The 18213-nt window shown below is 31.6% G+C and overlaps 4 protein-coding genes and 1 non-coding gene across 6 annotated transcripts; 4 read left to right on the top strand and 1 right to left on the bottom strand.

Annotated features, from left to right (window-relative positions):
* The first annotated feature begins 1641 nt into the window (after positions 1 to 1641).
* Positions 1642 to 3952, top strand: LOC115707542 (vesicle transport v-SNARE 13). 2 transcript variants are annotated; one of them, XM_030635548.2, is made up of 6 exons: positions 1642 to 1924; positions 2051 to 2151; positions 2485 to 2543; positions 2644 to 2832; positions 3030 to 3200; positions 3640 to 3952. In XM_030635548.2, the coding sequence occupies exons 2-6, from the start codon at positions 2058 to 2060 to the stop codon at positions 3787 to 3789; spliced, it is 663 nt and encodes a 220-aa protein (XP_030491408.1). In that variant the 5' UTR covers positions 1642 to 1924; positions 2051 to 2057; the 3' UTR covers positions 3790 to 3952. The 2 variants fall into 2 exon arrangements, with proteins under 2 accessions (XP_030491408.1, XP_030491409.1); XM_030635549.2 differs by having other exon boundaries at positions 1708 to 1907.
* A 4569-nt stretch (positions 3953 to 8521) lies between these two features.
* LOC115707539 (26S proteasome regulatory subunit 8 homolog A) lies at positions 8522 to 12061 on the top strand. Its single transcript, XM_030635542.2, has 9 exons — positions 8522 to 8824; positions 9540 to 9637; positions 9755 to 9979; positions 10124 to 10186; positions 10269 to 10432; positions 10784 to 10940; positions 11060 to 11158; positions 11451 to 11561; positions 11682 to 12061. The coding sequence occupies exons 1-9, from the start codon at positions 8626 to 8628 to the stop codon at positions 11820 to 11822; spliced, it is 1257 nt and encodes a 418-aa protein (XP_030491402.1). The 5' UTR covers positions 8522 to 8625; the 3' UTR covers positions 11823 to 12061.
* Positions 12062 to 12511: 450 nt separating this feature from the next.
* On the top strand, positions 12512 to 12584 carry TRNAA-UGC (transfer RNA alanine (anticodon UGC)). The gene has a single exon. It is a non-coding gene; the product is annotated as a tRNA-Ala (tRNA).
* Positions 12585 to 13360: 776 nt separating this feature from the next.
* On the bottom strand, positions 13361 to 14844 carry LOC115707538 (clavaminate synthase-like protein At3g21360). The gene is made up of 3 exons (XM_030635541.2): positions 14286 to 14844; positions 13946 to 14199; positions 13361 to 13848 (listed from the first exon to the last, which is right to left on the bottom strand). Exons 1-3 carry the CDS (start codon positions 14646 to 14648, stop codon positions 13488 to 13490), a joined length of 978 nt encoding a protein of 325 aa, XP_030491401.2. The 5' UTR covers positions 14649 to 14844; the 3' UTR covers positions 13361 to 13487.
* A 579-nt stretch (positions 14845 to 15423) lies between these two features.
* LOC115707537 (uncharacterized) lies at positions 15424 to 17922 on the top strand. Its single transcript, XM_030635540.2, has 4 exons — positions 15424 to 15727; positions 16169 to 16279; positions 16374 to 17346; positions 17443 to 17922. The coding sequence occupies exons 1-4, from the start codon at positions 15488 to 15490 to the stop codon at positions 17676 to 17678; spliced, it is 1560 nt and encodes a 519-aa protein (XP_030491400.2). The 5' UTR covers positions 15424 to 15487; the 3' UTR covers positions 17679 to 17922.
* Positions 17923 to 18213: the final 291 nt, after the last annotated feature.

The following is an 18213-nucleotide window of genomic DNA, read 5'->3' as shown; positions in this document are numbered from 1 at the left end:
AATGGTAAAAATAAGACCCTGAGCTCAATTTTCAATAATTTTATTTTTTAATATAACCAACTTTAAGACAATTTCTAACACGAACAGATACAGAAAATGTAACCAGTTTTATCATAATATCTCTAGATCAGATTATTATTAAGTTTTATTTTGACACAAAATCAGTTCAGGGTCCTATTTGTACAATTTTAGAAAATACAAGGTCAATTTTGTCAATTAACAAAACAGAGAGTCAAACTTGTAACTTTTGTAAAACACAGGGTCCAAAATAGTATTTACCCATAAAAAAACCCAATCACCCCAATCAAAAAAATATAATTTATTTAATGTAATGTAATTTTGCTACTAATATGGCAATAAAATATTATGAGTATTAAAATAAAATAGCCATATGAAGAATAAACCACATAAATTATACTAGTTTAACAAGAGTTTGATTTGGGTAGTTTACTTTTGCAAGAGTTTGTGATTAACTTTACTATTTGTGGATCACTCCTTTATATAGAAAATAAATAACCAATTCAATTACAAAATTGGACAAACATGATTGTTATTCACATTAATTATATTAAATAAAATGAAAAATATTTGTAAAAATAAATAAATGAACAATTTCAACTATTTTCATCAAAGTGTGGAACAGGCGCGACTATTTTGATAATGTATTGGTCGTTCGTATACTATTAACTTAAGAACTAGTGGGTTCAAACGAGTTACTAGTATATATGTATTCTTTGGAACAAACGAATTACGTCCCACTTTTACTTAAATTTGTTTTGTGATGCATAACCTGTGACTGCTCTGTCTCGATCGCAAACTTTTCGCATGTATCTATCATGCGAGGATATTTTTTTTCGAGGTTTATACCCTTAACATGTCATAATTTTCTTACGAAAAAAAGAGTCGACGTCTCAATTATATACAACACTATACTTGTTATTCAAATAAAAAAAAAAAACATCTAATAACAACTCTAGAGAAGAAGAATTCAAAACTATAGTCTATAAGTTAGACTATGAAATGACAAGTGACGTAGTTATAAGCATAATCTAGTGATTTATTTTTTTTCCTCATGAAGAAGAGATTTCAAGTTCAAATCTCCCTCCCTGTGTAAAAAAAGAAAAAATATTTTTATTACTCTTTTCATAATGAATAATCACCAATTTCACCTTCTAAACTTTAAATACTATTGATCTTGCCTTCTAAAATATTTGATTTGTTAAAAATTTCTCTTAATCTTAACTTTTTTATTAACTGAAATTTAGTCATTTGTTAGGTTATTTCCTATTACTTCCTTTAAATATTGATATACTTTTGTAAATTAGCAATTTTTTCCTTAAACTATAATAATTATCAAATCGTACCCTCTCTAAATAAAAATGAGAAAGATTCAATATTTTTTTCGGTATATCTTAAAAAATTAATTTAGATCTTATTATTTTGAATAATTAAGAAAATTAAAAAGTAAATCAAAATTTTTAAAAAAAAAATTAATTAACTTTTATTAAAAAATTCATTTAAATATAGAAAAGTATATTAAAAATTCAATTTTTGTAAGAACTAAATTTTACGGGAATAAATTTAATTATATTTTTTCTTTAATTTTAATGTTGTTGAACACCAATGTTTCTTTCTCCTATCCAAATTGCCATATATATTAATGGTGAACATAAAATTGGTACATCCTAGCCAATTAATTAATACTACAACCCTGACGTGCTGTCACGATTGTATCAAAACGCGGGTGAGTTTATCATTTACATTCTTATTCTTACCATCTATATTCTATTCTGCGTCATTACACAAGCGTAGAATTGTCGTTTTTCTGAACAACACCGGTACTGCAACGATCCGCCACCTCTTTCTCCTCGTGCCCGGCAATCTCTCACAGCGTTTGACCATCTGCGGTTTGTAAATCCCTTCGGTTGGTTTTTGAGATCTTTCTAATCTGTTGCTTAATTTTGTGATTTGATCATTGAGTTATGATCGGTTTAGGGTTTTATTTGATTTGATTTTTTTTTTTTTTTGGTGGTAATAATTGAATGATTAGGGTGAAGATGAGTGAAGTTTTCGATGGTTACGAGCGCCAGTACTGCGAGCTCTCGGCTAATCTTTCCAAGAAGTGTACGGCGGCCGGTACTCTTGATGGAGGTCCGTTTTATTTCTGGCCCCTTGTTATTACGTTTTAGGTCAATTATTTGATGATGGGTTTTTGAAATTGATGGAATACCTTGAATAATTAAATTTTCTATTTCAAAGTTTGACAACAGAGTTCATTTGAATTTAGACCTGAATTTTTGTGCTTTTTGTATGGAACGATGGTTATGATGTCTTTTAGTTGATTGGGGTTTTTGGGACCTGGACCTGAACATACACCATAGACTGTAATTCATCCATTCGTATTAGCAAATGAATTTGAGGAACTTATCAAAATAAGAGTCATTGATATGTGTATTTAAACATTTTAAGATTTTACATGTGCAGAGCGAAAGAAACAAAAGGTTTCAGAAATAAAGACGGGAATTGATGAAGCGGAATCTTTGGTATTGAATTGAGTCGTTGTTTTGATTGTTTACTGTAATTTTTTATTTTATTTGCTCTTTTCTATTAAATGATTGTTTGTTTTTCACCTAAATATTTTAGATTCGGAAAATGGACCTTGAGGCAAGAGCTTTGCAGCCCAATGTTAAGGTTGTGCTTCTTGCCAAATTGAGGGAATATAAATCAGATTTAAACAACCTGAAAACTGAGGTTAAAAGACTAGTATCTGGAAACTTGAATGCTTCAGCTCGAGATGAGTTGTTGGAGTCGGGCATGGCTAATACCTTGACGGTATGCATATATTAGTAGAATACTTTTTCTGCCTTTTAAAGTGTCTCTCATTTTCACTGCTCTTACATCTAAATTTATACTAAGAATTTTTATTAAATACCATGTTATCTTATAGATTCAATTTTGAAGTTTTGAATGTTTATTCTTTGAATTTAATCAAGTTTCTGATTCTAATGAGAATGATGCATATTCATTAGGCATCAGCTGATCAGAGATCGAGATTAATGTTCTCAACAGAAAGATTAAACAAGACTAGTGATAGAATTAAGGATGGCAGAAGAACCATGCTGGAAACAGAGGAGCTGGGTGTCTCTATTCTTCAAGATTTGCATTCACAACGGCAGTCTCTCTTACATGCTCATAACACGGTAATGCATAGCTAAAGGCTAAATTAATTTGTGCTATTTGAAACTTCCAAGATGGCTCCCCTAGTTTTGGTGTATGCTGCCTCCCATTATACAAGACTACATGTTAGGCTGTTTTTAAAAGTGCAGATTGCTGGTGTCTGTGCTTTACTTTAGGCGTCAATAAAAAAAAGATTACTATAGGATTGCTGAAACCCCTCCTTTTTAAAATAATAATAAGAATAATATAGTTTTCTAGTAAATTGTGATTTTCTTATAACTGCATCCAACCCCCTAAAAACTGAGAAGATAGCATTTCACACCCTGTAAAAAAAAATTAAATAGTGCCCCCACAGCAAATTGTCTAGCTCTGTCCCTGGTTCCTGCAAGATGTAACCTTTAGACTAACTATTAAGATCAAGATCTTGTTGTAGTCTAATTAGTGCGTTTTGTTTTCTTGTAGCTTGATGGAGTGGATGACAACGTTGGTAAGAGCAAGAAAATTTTGACTAACATGGCAAGGAGGATGAGCAAGAACAAGTGGATTATTGGGTCTATTATTGCAGTTCTTGTCATTGCCATCCTTTTGATCTTGTACTTCAAGCTTACATAGTCAGGAAACTGATGTTTGTTGGGTTACGCTTGCAAGTGTTTCCAGGAAGTGTTATTTTTTTTCTTGCCTTCAAATTTCTGGGGTCGTTTTGTAAGTCCTAAGTTTGTAATTGAGTGATAACGTGTGCAGCAGTAATGGAAGTGCAAGTACGTGTGTTTTAATATTTCTTCTCTATCATACTTTGATTTTATCATTATTATCTTCTTGGTTATATATTGTTGATGACAAACTGAATCGTGTTTGCTAACATGAAATTTAAAACTAAATGTAAAAAAATTATTAAAATTTAAAATCACACCAATCAAATTTTATTAACATATTTTTTGTCAAGAAAATTCCTTTTTATTTGCGAAGAAGTCTTTCAATAAAAAATTGTGAGTTAATTAAAAACTGAACATTAAAACAAAAAACAAAAATCTCCTGAAAGAAATTTGAGAGTTGAGCCATTACTGCCTACTGGTTGTTTAAGTTTTGTGGATTTTTGTCACTCTTCATGATTCTCTTCGCAGCTACGATGAGGAAGGCAGTTCCCAAAAATATGAAAGCTATCTTTACAATGTGCCAAACTATAACACTTGAAAGTATCATCATCATCTTTGCAACTTTTCGATCTGCAAAATATAAGATGTTAATACGAGGTATAAATATAATTAATAATTCAGAAAATTCATATTCATAAAAATAATGATGATACGCAAATCAAAATATCAAATAATTGAAACTCACCCTTTTCTCCTTTTGTATGTAGAATTCTCTGAATGATCGATAATCTCATACTCAAACACTATATTCCCTTCTATTTATAAAAGACAAACACTAAGATAATTAATGTTTAAAATTTTAAATATTTGATAGATATTATCCTAGATTTTTATTTATATAATATTGTATATCTTTATATATTAAAAGTGCCTATCTAACGGCATTTCTTGGTTTAACAGAATATACTTAAAAATAAAAGACTGTTAAATTTAACGATTAGGTTTGATCTCCCGTTAAAAAATAAACCCAATAATTAAACCCAAAAAATTAAACAATCTTTTAAATAAACAATCTTTTAAATATTAATAATCTCTTTTTAAATTAAAAAAATCATCTTAGCCACATATCTCTCTAACAAACCTATTTGGGAGAATATTAATAATTAGTATTTACCTTATATATTTGTGCTTATTTTTAGTTTTATTTTTAATTTTACCACCAAGAGGAGAAGGTTAAAAAATATTAGAATATGAAAATATTATTGGTGCTTATTAGTAATTTGCAAAGAATGTGAAAGTCTATAAATATATAGTTGTGTAGCTATTATTAGATATGAAATGAGATAATAGAACTTTTTTCAATTAGAAGATTAATGTACATGTTACTATTAATAACATACATTATTATAACACAACTATATTTTACTTACTAAATATACTGACACATATTTTATTTTTATAAAACAAATACTATTTTAATTATTAATTCAAATAAAAAATTAAAATATTAAATAAAACTAACACTACGTGGCTTGACACGTAACAATCACCTAGTATAAAATAATGAATAGATATTAGATATTATCCTGGACAATATAAATATGTTTAATTTAACTAATTTATATTAAAATTTAAATTATATATCAATAATAATATTTGCGATCCACTGTTCAAAATAATTAAATAATAATATTTGAGATTCATTATTGGCATGCATTGCTCCCTTATTGAAAATAATAAACTGAATAACACCTTAAAAATTGCTTTTTTTTTCTTTTTTCTTTTTTTTTTTGAAATGAAATGAAATATTATTATATTTGATTTAAGATTTATCTCTAACTAGAAATAAGACCATGGGTGTTTATTGCACAAATCTTATGAAAAGGAAAATATCCCTCTTTTTCCTACTTCATGTATTTATATAAATTCAAAGTCATATTTTTAATATTAACTATCAAAAATTGTAAAATTCTATGGTAAACCCTAAAAAAATATGTATTGATATACTGATTATTAATACATAAATTATTATAACTCTAGTTTTTTAATATGACAATCATAACTATTAAGAGGATCAATTCTATAAAATTTTAAAAATTTTAAAATAATTTATAGTAGTGCAAATAATATTAAAACAGTCTATTATATGCATATCTCATTTATTTATTAAACAAGCATATCTTATTTATTCTATACATGTCTGAAATAGAACTTTAAACTATACTTTTTATAGTATAAATTATTTTAAATTTTTCATAAATTTGTAAGATATTTTAAATAATTATAATATACAATATAATATAAATAAAATTGAGATTATAACTATGGGAATATAAAAAATATAAAAAAAAGGTGTCACACTATATCAATTTTTAAGAAACATGCTATAAAAATATTCAAAAAAAAAGTAAAAATTAATACATTATTTCATATAAAAACAACTAAAAGATTAACACATTCTCTTAAAACTAAATACAAATATTTTTCATTTTAATTTTTTTTGAAGGAATTTTTATTGTAATTTGTAAATACATTTTTCATCGATAAATTTAATAGGATTATTGCATTGGATTGGATTACTTGGATTGAGATTAGAATAATTTGTATCTTTCCTTCTTAAACTTTAATATATACTAAATCATGTTTCCTGAACTTTTCTGGCCGTTAAAAATTCCCCGGCTCTGAACTATTGAGATTGTTAGATTTAAGGACTTTTGTCTAATTTCATTCAATTTTACTATTTTAGTAATTGTTTATGTACTAAACCACGCTCCCCATACTTTGATATTTACCAAATCATGTCCCTCGAACTTTAACATGTACTAAATCATGTCTCTCGAACTTTGACATGTACTAAATCATTCTCCTTGAATTTTTATCCCTCGAACTTTCACGAGGTATTTTTAATGACTTTAAAAGTTCAAAAGGCATGATTTGATACATGTAAAAGTTCAAGGAGCAAAAATTATAGTTAGCCTATTTTATTCATTTTAAATATAAAATTATTTATTTATTAGGATTTTAATTTAAAAAAATAATAAAGGAATTATTGAAAATAGTAAAAAGTGGAGCCCACCACCCACACAAATTGATCTACTTTGGGAAAAGTAGATTATTAATCCAAAGATAAACAATCTTAATCCTAGTTCTATGTACCAACCAACCACGTCCAAAATTATATTTTATTTCGAGAATTAAAAAAATAATTAATTTCAAAATACATTTGCTCTAGAATGAAATGTATCTAATTATAATTAATTTAGATAGTGTTTAGTTAAATGAATAAAAACATAGGAAACAGAATGAACATGAGAATATTTTTTTTTAAAAATTTAAATATTATTATTGTAGATATTACTTCAATATATATTCCTACTTTAATATGCTAATTCTTTTTTATTTATTTTATAAGGAGTGTCGCAGTTTCTCAAACTTATTATGATGATAGTGTTGAATTGGTTTATGAGGCATAATTTTTCTCTACTCAAAATAATATTCTATTCCATTAGACCAAAATTCTAATACTAATGAAACAAAACAAACAAATGAATAAAATAAAATTGTTTCCCTAATAACTTCTATGTTATTTAGGACTTTTACCCTTGAATTATAACTTTATTGTGTTCTTAAATTTTTTAGCTCGTTAAAAATAATCCATAAACTATAATACAGTGTTGTGAATTGGTTCGTTAAATTTTGTCACGTATGACTAATAAAATAATGATCTGACTGTTAACCAATTAACATGTATGTCAAATTTTAAAAATTGAGGTGAAGGACTTTAATTTAAGAGCATTGCTATTAGTACCAATGGTGATATTTAACATCTTCTATAGGTGAAGTTGCACAATTGAACCAGATACTTAATTACTCAATGATATAATAACACTGGTGCCAAGAATCAATAGTTCTTTTTAGTTAGGGTTGTGCATAAATTATCCAATCTAATGATAACCGACCGATCTAATTACAACTGACAACTAAACGTTGGATATCCAATTATGATCAGATTGGATTGGATGTTATTTTTGAATATCTAATTGGATCAGATTGGATGTTGGATGGGGTATCCAAAAATCTAATACATCCAACATCCAATCGAACTAATTAGTATTTCATTTAGTTTTGATGAGTAATTAGATTTTATAATATTATACATAAAATATATTTGTATATATAAAAATTAACATTAAAATTTTACTCTTTCTTCTTAGATTAGATGGATCCAATTCAATCAAATACATACTAGACTTAAAATATTGGATGGATCAAATCCGATCCAAAAAAATACTAGGTCTAAAATATTGAATAAACCCAAATTAAACTAATAAATATATATGAAATACATCTAATAGATAGAAATGATCCAATCCAACATCTTGATTGGATGACTAAAATTAATTGAATCGGATCGAATAGTATAATCTAACATCCAATATATAATTTGATCAGATTTAAATATGTTTAAAAATATTAAATATGATTTAATAAAGGGATAAGTTGAAAAATACTTATTTTTTGTATGCATTAATCAAAAATACTCTCATATTATATTTTATTAAAATATTCACTTTTATGAGTGAGTTGTCCAATATACTTTCACACTTTCTCTAGCATATAATTTAAAGAACTAAATCAAATAAAAATGGGTAGATATTAAAAATATGAAAATGAAAGTAAAAACTAAATCAAATAAAGTAAAATAGTTATACAATATAATTTAAAGAACCATGTACTCAAAATTTTGGAACTGGGGTATAGTTGTCTTTTCACAGTTTATTTAGCGACTTACTTTAAGATTGAGTTTAGGGAACGAAACTCAAATCTCAGTCTGAAACGAATTACACCCTTTCCAATGGCAACAGTGTTCGTCGAATCCAAGCAGCCAGAGGCGATGATGCCGGGGGAGACTTGCTCCTCCATCGCAGCAAAGCAAGGGGAAGGTCTTAAACAGTACTACCTCCAACATATCCATGATCTACAGCTCCAGGTCCGCCTGAAAACCCACAATCTTAATCGTCTTGAAGCTCAGCGTAACGAGCTCAACTCTAGAGGTTCGTTATTTACCTAACACTAATCATGGTTATAAATTGTTGAGTTTCTTAAGGGCAGGTTCAATTTTTGTTTAGTTACACTTTTGGATTTCTGGGTTGTTTTTTTTTTTTTTGATCGATTTGGGATTGTTGTTGTTGTTTTTGTTTTAAATATATAGATTATAGAATGTGGGACTATCGAATCGGTTATTACTTGGAAGAACTTGTATTTTGATGGAATCTTTTAACAAAGAATGAGATGCTTAAAAAAAGAAGAGTTTGAATTTTGATTAGAATGATGATAAAATTAACTCATTATAGAAATGGAAAGTATTGTGCTAGGAATTCGGTGCTTATTTTCGTTCTTGGGGGTTGAGAAAGCACCATTATTTTACTGAGATTACGTATTGGAACAAGATTGTTTTATAGTACATTGATGGCAGAAGCAAATCCATCCAAATATTGAACCCCGTTGTTCTCCCGTCTATTTACCGGATTCAGTATTTGGAAATAATATAAAAAGATGAAAAGTAAAACGCACTTTCAGAAAGACTCCTTTCGGTGATTTACATGCAACTGATTATTGTTTCTGCTTGAATTCGTTCATTTTCATAGGTAGATTTTGTTATATTGGGAGTCAAGTATTGAACTTTTTGAACATGTTGTTGGGTTATTATTTTGTAATCTGGAGTTGTTGCATCAATTAGTGATTTTGTTTATTTATGTAATTCAACAGTGAGGATGCTTAGGGAAGAGCTACAGCTACTTCAGGAGCCTGGATCATATGTTGGAGAAGTAGTCAAAGTAATGGGGAAAAACAAGGTTTTAGTTAAGGTAAGCATTAAGTGGTCTCTGCTAATTTTCTTGTTGTTTGGAACTTCAATTGTAAGAGGTTTTCGTTCTGAGCTGCTTATACCTGAAAACCTTAATTTATTTCCTACTCTTTTTCAGGTTCATCCAGAAGGAAAATATGTTGTTGATATTGATAAAAGCATTGATATCACAAAAATTACACCATCGACTAGAGTTGCGCTCCGAAATGATAGCTATGTTCTTCATTTGGTCTTGCCAAGTAAAGTAGATCCTTTAGTTAACCTTATGAAAGTCGAAAAGGTTCCAGATTCTACTTATGATATGATCGGTGGACTTGATCAGCAAATCAAAGAAATCAAGGAGGTATTTTATATGGATTCTTAGTTTCTACATTCCTTTCTTTCCCTCTCTATGGTTTCTCTTGGTTAATTTGTTTATTTAATGGATATTTTTTTTGACGTATTATTTGATGGATTGTTAATGCACGAATTGTAATTTTCTTGTCAGGTCATTGAACTTCCAATCAAACATCCTGAATTGTTTGAGAGTCTCGGAATAGCTCAACCAAAGGTAATGCTGGATTTCATTTATATCATCTGATAAATGGTAAACATGACAGACATTGACGGTTACTTATGTTCTTCTATTATAGGGTGTCCTTCTCTATGGGCCCCCTGGTACAGGGAAAACACTTTTGGCTAGGGCTGTGGCTCATCATACTGATTGTACATTCATCAGGGTTTCTGGTTCTGAATTAGTTCAGAAGTACATTGGAGAAGGCTCTAGAATGGTTAGAGAACTTTTTGTCATGGCGAGGTTTGTTTTAATGTTGTTCTTTGACTCTTATGTTATATCTTGTTATCTGATGTTTAATGAACTATTTTAACCATTTTATGTTTGCCATATTGTTATGCTGCTGTTAGAAGGCTGTTGTATTATCAAGGTTCTTTTGGAAATATTTGTTTGTGACTAGAAAATTATTGACAGAATAATTCTAAGCAATGGTATGAAATAAGTCTTGCAAGCAAATCAATGTTTACTCCAATATTATGAGGTTTTTCTGGAACATAGTTGAAATCCTGATGTTGCACTTTTGCTGGCTAATTAGTTGCATGCTTTACTATCATGCTTCTATTACCATTAAATACAGGTTTTGTTTTGTTTCAGGGAACATGCTCCATCTATTATTTTTATGGATGAAATTGATAGTATTGGGTCTGCTCGAATGGAATCTGGAAGTGGCAATGGAGATAGTGAGGTGCAGCGGACTATGTTGGAGCTTCTTAACCAGCTGGATGGGTTTGAAGCATCAAACAAGATCAAGGTATGAAATGGAAAACTAATATTCAACTCAAAAGATGTGTGGTTAACACAATTAGCGGAGAGCAGTATTCTCGTACTGTGACTTTAGAAAAACATTTATCTAAAATGCCGCTTTGACAGGTTTTGATGGCAACAAATCGCATTGATATACTTGATCAAGCACTCCTTAGGCCCGGGAGAATTGACAGAAAGATTGAGTTTCCCAATCCTAATGGGGAGGTGAGTCCTGTACTTCTATAGGGGTATAGGTGATTATTACTTGTTATAGGAATTCACTTTATCAATCAGTATAGATTGCTTGTATTGCATGGTAAAAAGTAATTCTCTTGTTTGTTTCCCTTGAGCTTAATTGTTTTGCAATGTTATTTATTCACATCTTAGGTTTACAAATTCTGTTGAGCTTTATCCTTTGAAATCAGTAATTAGTGACCTTGATTTGGACACTGGCTTATATTATAGTTGTCAGTTTGAAACCAAATGCAATACTCATTATGATTAAAAAAAATTGCAGTCTCGATTTGACATCTTGAAAATTCATTCGAGGAGAATGAATTTAATGCGCGGTATTGATCTGAAGAAGATTGCAGAGAAGATGAACGGTGCATCTGGTGCAGAGCTGAAGGTAGGTTCTCTCTTTCTGGACATAATGTCCCAAATTCTCTTTCGATGGAACCGGTAGATTGAAAAGTTAGTTGAGTTTTATTTATAATAAACACATTGGTTTATCTGTTCTGTGTTACAGGCTGTGTGCACAGAAGCAGGAATGTTTGCATTGAGGGAGAGAAGGGTTCATGTAACACAGGAGGACTTTGAGATGGCAGTGGCCAAGGTAATGAAGAAGGACACTGACAAAAACATGTCGTTGCGCAAGCTATGGAAGTAGTTCTTTTCGGATGTGCTATGCAACTTCTAGCTTACATTACACAGTTGGATATTTTGGAATTTACCTAGATTCACGCTGTATTTTTTATTTATTGCATACCCCTAAAAAAATCACTTTTACACTTAGCTGAAAAGGAATTTGGTATAAAAAAAAAATGGAAAAATTGAGATTTTATTATGTTTCAGAACACGAGTATATAATTTCAAATAAAAACTAAATCAATTGGTATGTGTGAAAAATCTCAAGCATCAGCTTATAACAAAATGTTCTTTTAAGCTTTGGATGAAATATTTATGAAATCTCAAGTTGCTGCAATTTTTTAAAAACAAAGTTGAGAGGGAATGACTGCAATAATGATTTTGTTTTTGAATAATGGACTGCAATAATAAATTGAATCACCAAGTTAAAGTAAGAATGAGGGAAACAATAATATTCTAACAGCCTCCTTCTCAAGCATACAAAAGGCATAATAAAAATATGGATAAATTTGGTTCAAAAACGTTGTTATATCCTAATTTCCCTTTTCTTTTATATATAAAAGCGTTTCTGACATTCCTCACTCACCATATTCAATATTCATTCCTTTTGCACTCTTTACCATACAATTTTTTCAATGCCATAAATATGCTACTATCTTTGCATAATTTTTCTTTAACTAAGAATTATAATGTGTAAGCTACTATCAAAATGGGGATGTAGCTCAAATGGTAGAGCGCTCGCTTTGCATGCGAGAGGCACGGGGTTCGATCCCCCGCATCTCCAATTTCAATTTATTTTTCTCCTTTATTTGGATGAATACTTTCTATATTATGTCTGAAACACCTGCAGTAAACAAATTCAAGCTCTCTCTCTCTTTTTTTTTTTTTTGGCTGAAACTCGACAAGTCTCTTCCCTGTATTAATGTTCTGATGAACAATCAAACAGGGAAGATTTTCATTCCCTATTTTGATTGGAGATGTGGGGGATACTTTACTCTCTTATGATGAGAAAACACTTATGCCTTTCATTCTCTACGTCAGCCACTGAATTAAGCAAGCCTTTCATTCATTCTCTACTTCGCCAGTTATTCAATTGCCAGCGGCCACCCATCATGTTTAATGCAACCACAATTTTATTGGGAAATTTACATAGTATACTAACTTTTGTTATTTTTTTACAAAAATACTGTCAGGCGGAATTTTTTACTTTTTTACTGTGTTTTTTTATAAGTTTCATACTGCAGTATACTGTGTTAAGTTTACACTGGTGTTCTACTAGTGTTTTACTAGTGTTCTACTGTTGTTTTGAGTTGTTCTGCTTTATGTTTTATTGGTGTTTTATAAAAATACAGTATTTTTGAAAAAAATTCCGTGTGACAGTATTTTTGTAAAAATTAACCTAAATTCTAGTATTTTTTGTAAGTTTCCCATTTTATTCCCGTTTTTGATCACATTTTGTAATTTCTGTTCTGTCTATACTATCTGCTTGTGTATTTGTGTATAGTTACATATGTACAGTAGTAAGTTGGTACAATAATTGGAGATACAACATTTGAAGAGTTTATTGAAAAATTAATGCTATTATGTGAAGATGGCACTGGTATCACTGGGGCTCTTGACAATTGTACAAACCCTGCTTATTTATCCATGTACATACAATACAAACTTACGAAAACCAGTGTAAAAACTACTTGGTAAGTGAGGCTAGCACACGGCGAGGTGGGGTGAAAGATCTTCGGGAGTGAAGGACGGCCAAGTTATCTAACAACAGAACATCACCTTTCTGCCAAGGAATGGCAACAGATTCCTCTTCAAGTAGTTTGAGACAGTCATAGATAACATCACCTGGCAATGGCTTCCCATCACCAAAAGTAACAGCCTTCAAAGGATCATTTCTTGCATCCTCCCACCCTGTATATGCAGCAACCATACTATTGAACCAAATCTTGCGCTGCCTTGTCTTGTCAAATTTTACAGCTGGGATTGGACCCATTACTGTTTTCACACCATCTTCCAACCATTCCAATTTCATGCCCAATTTTGCAGCCCTGCCAAGAATATTTTCAGGTTATAAATCCAGATTAAATTCATAGTTCTGTGGTATTATATCTGTCAGTGGTGTAAGAATAGAAAAAAAAAAGAAACCTTTGCTGAGCAACAGACTTGTCTTTGGTCAAAAAGGTAGACTGCCATCCACGGCCAATGGGAGAAGAAGGGTCATCACCTTCCCCTAAAATCCTTGTATATATTAGACCATGTTCTTCTAATCTCTCAACAAATTCTGGGTACTTCGCTCTCATTCTTTCATACACAATGTGACTTAGAACAATAGGGGTCTCTCCTCCATTTGCTGGCTCTATTTCACAGAAGAAAAACACCTTTGCTGGAAACTCAGGCACCTAAATTGATACACATATGGTATGAAAATACACTCAGTTCAGAATCAGGGCTCAATTAGTGTCTACTAGTTTAATGATACACATACCTGAGCCATTTCGTGGTGAAACGGGATCTTCTGGTCTGGTGGAGACTCGTTGGCCGTGAAGACCCTACCCACGACGTTGCTCCGAGGCGCCGCGCCACCAACATACGGAAACTCCTCGAAGCCGAAAGACTCGACGACGTCGTTGAAATCGGACGCCGTACTTACAGGGAAACCCCTCAAGAGTAAAGCCCCCGATTTGTGAAGCAGAGACTGGAGATATAGTTTCTGAGTTTGGATTGTTTTGGTAAGGACGGAGAGAGAGGAGGGCGGGGCTGTAGAGCTCGGAGACAACACTGATGGAAACTGAATTCCGTTGTAGAGCTTCTGCTGCGGGATTTGGGCTTCAACCCAGTACTCCGCCATAGTTTTCCTTTAAAACCTAACTTTTGATTCACTCACTGCTCACTGGGTTTGTTTGTGTTGCTTCCGGGGAGACGGTGGCGCGTGGTCACGCTCCGGCTAAAGACTTATTCTGTGCAGTTTGTAGAGGATAAGTATGAACTTAGTAAAGAGAATTGGGATAGTTTTGTTTTCCTCCTTTGGTCCGGAAATGCGTCAAGGTTCAAGAAATTGTAATAATGGGCTACTCATAAAAACTAACGAAGCCCAAGAAAATTAGAGGAAATTACACGGGAAACTTACAAAAATATTAGAATTTTGGTTAACTTTTATAAAAATACTGTCACACGGAAATTTTTTCAAAAATACTGTGTTTTTATAAAACACCAGTAAAACACAAAGCAGTATAACTCAAAACAATAGTAGAACACTAGTAAAACACCAGTGAAACTTAATACAGTATACTGCAGTATGAAACTTATAAAAAAATACAGTAAAAAAATAATAAAAGTTAGTATACCATGTAAATTTCCCAATTACACTCTATATTCTTTTTATATTATCATTTTTTGTAAAGTCTATATTTTTACTTTTTTTTTAAACATTGTACTAATTTTGCCTCTGTCACTTCAAGATACTCTTACTCTCTTATATGTCAGAGTATTTTGAGTACAATACATATAAAAAGAGGTATGTTTTAAATAAATATAAAATTAAAGGTAAATTTGATTAATTGATTAATAAAAGAAGCATTTTTTGTGGCCCTTTGTTTTTGGGCCGGTTTATAGCCCGTGGCTCCATCCGCCATTGATTAATAACGGTTAGACAAATTCAAAAAACCAGAGAGAGAGAGAGAGGGAGAAATGCCGATTCAGAGAAGCGAAGCAAAGACGAAGACTGTTAGGAAGGCATTGAGAGACGTTTCAAATAACTATGGCGGTGGAAGAAGATGCTCGAAAATTATGACCACCACTGTCACGAAGAAGAAAGTGGAGAAAGAACAGTTGCCTGCAAGGGTTCAAGAAGTAGAAAAGGATGGCAACGACGACGCACTTGATCGTCTACTTCTCGTTCAAACGGACCTAACCGCTCTTGTCAACCAGGTCATTAGTTAATTTGCTTTGTTGTGGGATTAATTCTTAAACTTGATCTGAACTTCTTTGCTTCTTTTGGTTTGTTCTGATTTTGCATTTGTTAAGAAAAACACTTATGAGAACTGGTTTTTATATTTCCATTTACTAAAAGTTCCAGACGATGATGGGATTTTGGAATTTAAATTAAGAAATTCCAGACGCGTCTGCTGTGATGAGTTTTCCTAAATTTTTGTACTAAGTCAAGGTAATAATAGCTTTTGGAAATTTGTGAGTTAAGTTCTTGATGTGCTATTTGCTACTCTAAAACCCCAGTTTTTGGGGAAATAACATTGGTGTATCTATGTGTTTTATTGTATTTGTTAGTAAGCATCCTGTGTACAGATTGTGCTTTTTATATCATTCTCTAGTTGTTGCTAACTCAAAAGAATGAATTAATTGGTTGTTTTGAAGATTGATGAACTTGTTGTGCAAGCGTTTAAGTTCAAATCAAATGGCGAAGAAGGGAGAAAGGAAGTTGAATCCTTTACACGTGTCTTATCTGAAATTGTTTCCTCTTTGAAGGTTAATTCTTCATACATAATACTTTTTAAGTGTTTTTTGAATACATTTTATCCGAGAACTGATAATTAATATCATTTATGTGATGTAAGTTCAGCCATGGGTGCCCAGATTTCAGAAGGTGATCTCCACTGGTTCATTGGAGACTGTGAATCAATCAAGAAATTCTTTAGCAAGCCAGGCTGTTTCTGCTGTTAATGAAATTGAAAATGAAGTCGACAAAAGTCCAGATAACACAAACGAGAACCTGTTGATTTCTCCTTCACCTCTTGTGTCTTGGCGTGCTGATTGTACCATAGATAGAGGAAGACAAATGTTTTTGGTTACCCCACTTCCTTTTTCAAAGTCCATGTCGTCCATGTATCCAGACCCTCCTAAATCGAGTTTAAAAAAGGTTACTTTGGACACTCCTGTGAAGATACTGCCCTTAAATTCTGAATGCAAAGCTAAAACTCACGATTTGCATGAAGAGGTAGATCTTAAACCAACTCCAGGTAAGATTACTGATTTAGTAGAAACTAAGACAAGTAGCACATTGAAGGGGAGCTCTGATTCTCCACAAATGTTATTGAAAGGCAACTGTGGAGCAGTAGTAATGACTCCATGTATAAAAAGATCGCCTCCTAAATCTTGTGTATTGCTGAAAGCAATTGCTGAGTCCTCTCATGCAGGCCGTTTTGAGGCTCGTAAGTCAACCCCTTTTCCTGTTGGACTTATGAATTATAGTGATTCCGAGTCTTCTTCTGGCAGTGAAGCTTCTGAAGTTCTGGCGTACAAGTATCCAGAACTCTTGGGTATACAACACAGTTATAAATCAGCAGTCAAAAAGAAATTTTTAAAAGACTCACCAGATTGGTTTGGATCACCTCCGAAAACATGTGTCTTACTAGAGCCTTGTGATGATCAAGTTTTTGAAAATAATACTGCTACTGCTGCTGCTACTACTTCTACTAACTGCCCCTTAACATTGCCACAGACAGGTCATATTCTAAATAACGAAATGAATGTGACTACCCAAGGAGTTGATTCTCATGATGTTGGTCAGCAAGCCAAGACAACTCGTCTACAAGGTAAGACCTTTTTTGTGACTTTTTTGCGTTTTACTCATTTTGTAAAGTTTATCAGATTAAGACAGATTGCAAGCTGAACTTTTCTTTTTCAAGCAGAAAATTTAGGCAGAAACTTTAGCCTTGTTGAAAGCACTCTTACTTGGATGGAACCTCCTCAAAGCACAAGCAAAAGAGGCAAACATCCTGGTGAGAACACTTTAAAGAAGGAGCTGTGGACAAAGTTTGAAGCGGCATCTACTAGTACTGATAAATTCTCCCTTAGTGTTCGTGCAACTTCTCGGAATGGATTCCTTGATCTATTGGAAGAGGCCTCTTTTGATGGAGAGAGTTAAAAGTTCCAAGTTAAATTTTGTTTTGCCATCAAGTTTGCTTAACTTGTTATGGTTAACAAGTTTGCTTAACTTGTTATGGTTAACCATGGGAATTGTGTGATATTCCTGAGAATCAATCAGCTTTATATCCTAAACGACATTTTGTATTATTATCATGGCTACATGAACTTTTGTAGAGCACTATTATTGTACTATGAAATTCCAGTGTCATAATACATGACATAAATATGAGAAATTTACAAAATGCATAACTTGGATATTGAATTTAGTTACACAAAGGGTACATTGTTTAGCTAACTTAAAATTAATCACGATGAAATTCTTTTTCTGTCGTATCATAAAAAACGAGTAGAGGGAAAACAACCCCAAAACTTAAAGTTTAATCTTCGTAGAAGAAATGATATTTATATTAGAATTGGCTTGTGTCTTGTGTGCATTAATAGCAACACAAGCAACAAAGGAGAAATGAGAAATCTCTCTATTTCACGTAGCACAAGCTCAATGATCAATAGCATATTTGGCTAAAAATAAAATG

Source organism: Cannabis sativa, chromosome 1 (assembly GCF_029168945.1).
Source record: "Cannabis sativa cultivar Pink pepper isolate KNU-18-1 chromosome 1, ASM2916894v1, whole genome shotgun sequence".
Classification (NCBI taxonomy): Eukaryota; Viridiplantae; Streptophyta; class Magnoliopsida; order Rosales; family Cannabaceae; genus Cannabis; species Cannabis sativa.
The sequence above is the reverse complement of the archived record's forward strand: the minus strand, read 5'-3'. Positions and strand labels throughout refer to the sequence as shown.

What these genes read in the sequence shown, in the direction of transcription:
- LOC115707542 (XM_030635548.2), top strand. Translation starts at nt 2,058, where the DNA reads ATGAGTGAAGTTTTCGATGGTTACGAGCGCCAGTACTGCGAGCTCTCG. An exon ending in GGCCGGTACTCTTGATGGAG is followed by an intron (nt 2,152 to 2,484) that starts GTCCGTTTTATT and finishes TTACATGTGCAG; the next exon opens with AGCGAAAGAAACAAAAGGTT. An exon ending in TCTTACATGCTCATAACACG is followed by an intron (nt 3,201 to 3,639) that starts GTAATGCATAGC and finishes GTTTTCTTGTAG; the next exon opens with CTTGATGGAGTGGATGACAA.
- LOC115707539 (XM_030635542.2), top strand. Translation starts at nt 8,626, where the DNA reads ATGGCAACAGTGTTCGTCGAATCCAAGCAGCCAGAGGCGATGATGCCG. An exon ending in TAACGAGCTCAACTCTAGAG is followed by an intron (nt 8,825 to 9,539) that starts GTTCGTTATTTA and finishes GTAATTCAACAG; the next exon opens with TGAGGATGCTTAGGGAAGAG. An exon ending in CATCTGGTGCAGAGCTGAAG is followed by an intron (nt 11,562 to 11,681) that starts GTAGGTTCTCTC and finishes TCTGTGTTACAG; the next exon opens with GCTGTGTGCACAGAAGCAGG.
- LOC115707538 (XM_030635541.2), bottom strand. Translation starts at nt 14,648, where the DNA reads ATGGCGGAGTACTGGGTTGAAGCCCAAATCCCGCAGCAGAAGCTCTAC. An exon ending in TTCACCACGAAATGGCTCAG is followed by an intron (nt 14,200 to 14,285) that starts GTATGTGTATCA and finishes GTATCAATTTAG; the next exon opens with GTGCCTGAGTTTCCAGCAAA. An exon ending in AAGTCTGTTGCTCAGCAAAG is followed by an intron (nt 13,849 to 13,945) that starts GTTTCTTTTTTT and finishes TATTCTTGGCAG; the next exon opens with GGCTGCAAAATTGGGCATGA.
- LOC115707537 (XM_030635540.2), top strand. Translation starts at nt 15,488, where the DNA reads ATGCCGATTCAGAGAAGCGAAGCAAAGACGAAGACTGTTAGGAAGGCA. An exon ending in TAACCGCTCTTGTCAACCAG is followed by an intron (nt 15,728 to 16,168) that starts GTCATTAGTTAA and finishes GTTGTTTTGAAG; the next exon opens with ATTGATGAACTTGTTGTGCA. An exon ending in CAAGACAACTCGTCTACAAG is followed by an intron (nt 17,347 to 17,442) that starts GTAAGACCTTTT and finishes TTTTTCAAGCAG; the next exon opens with AAAATTTAGGCAGAAACTTT.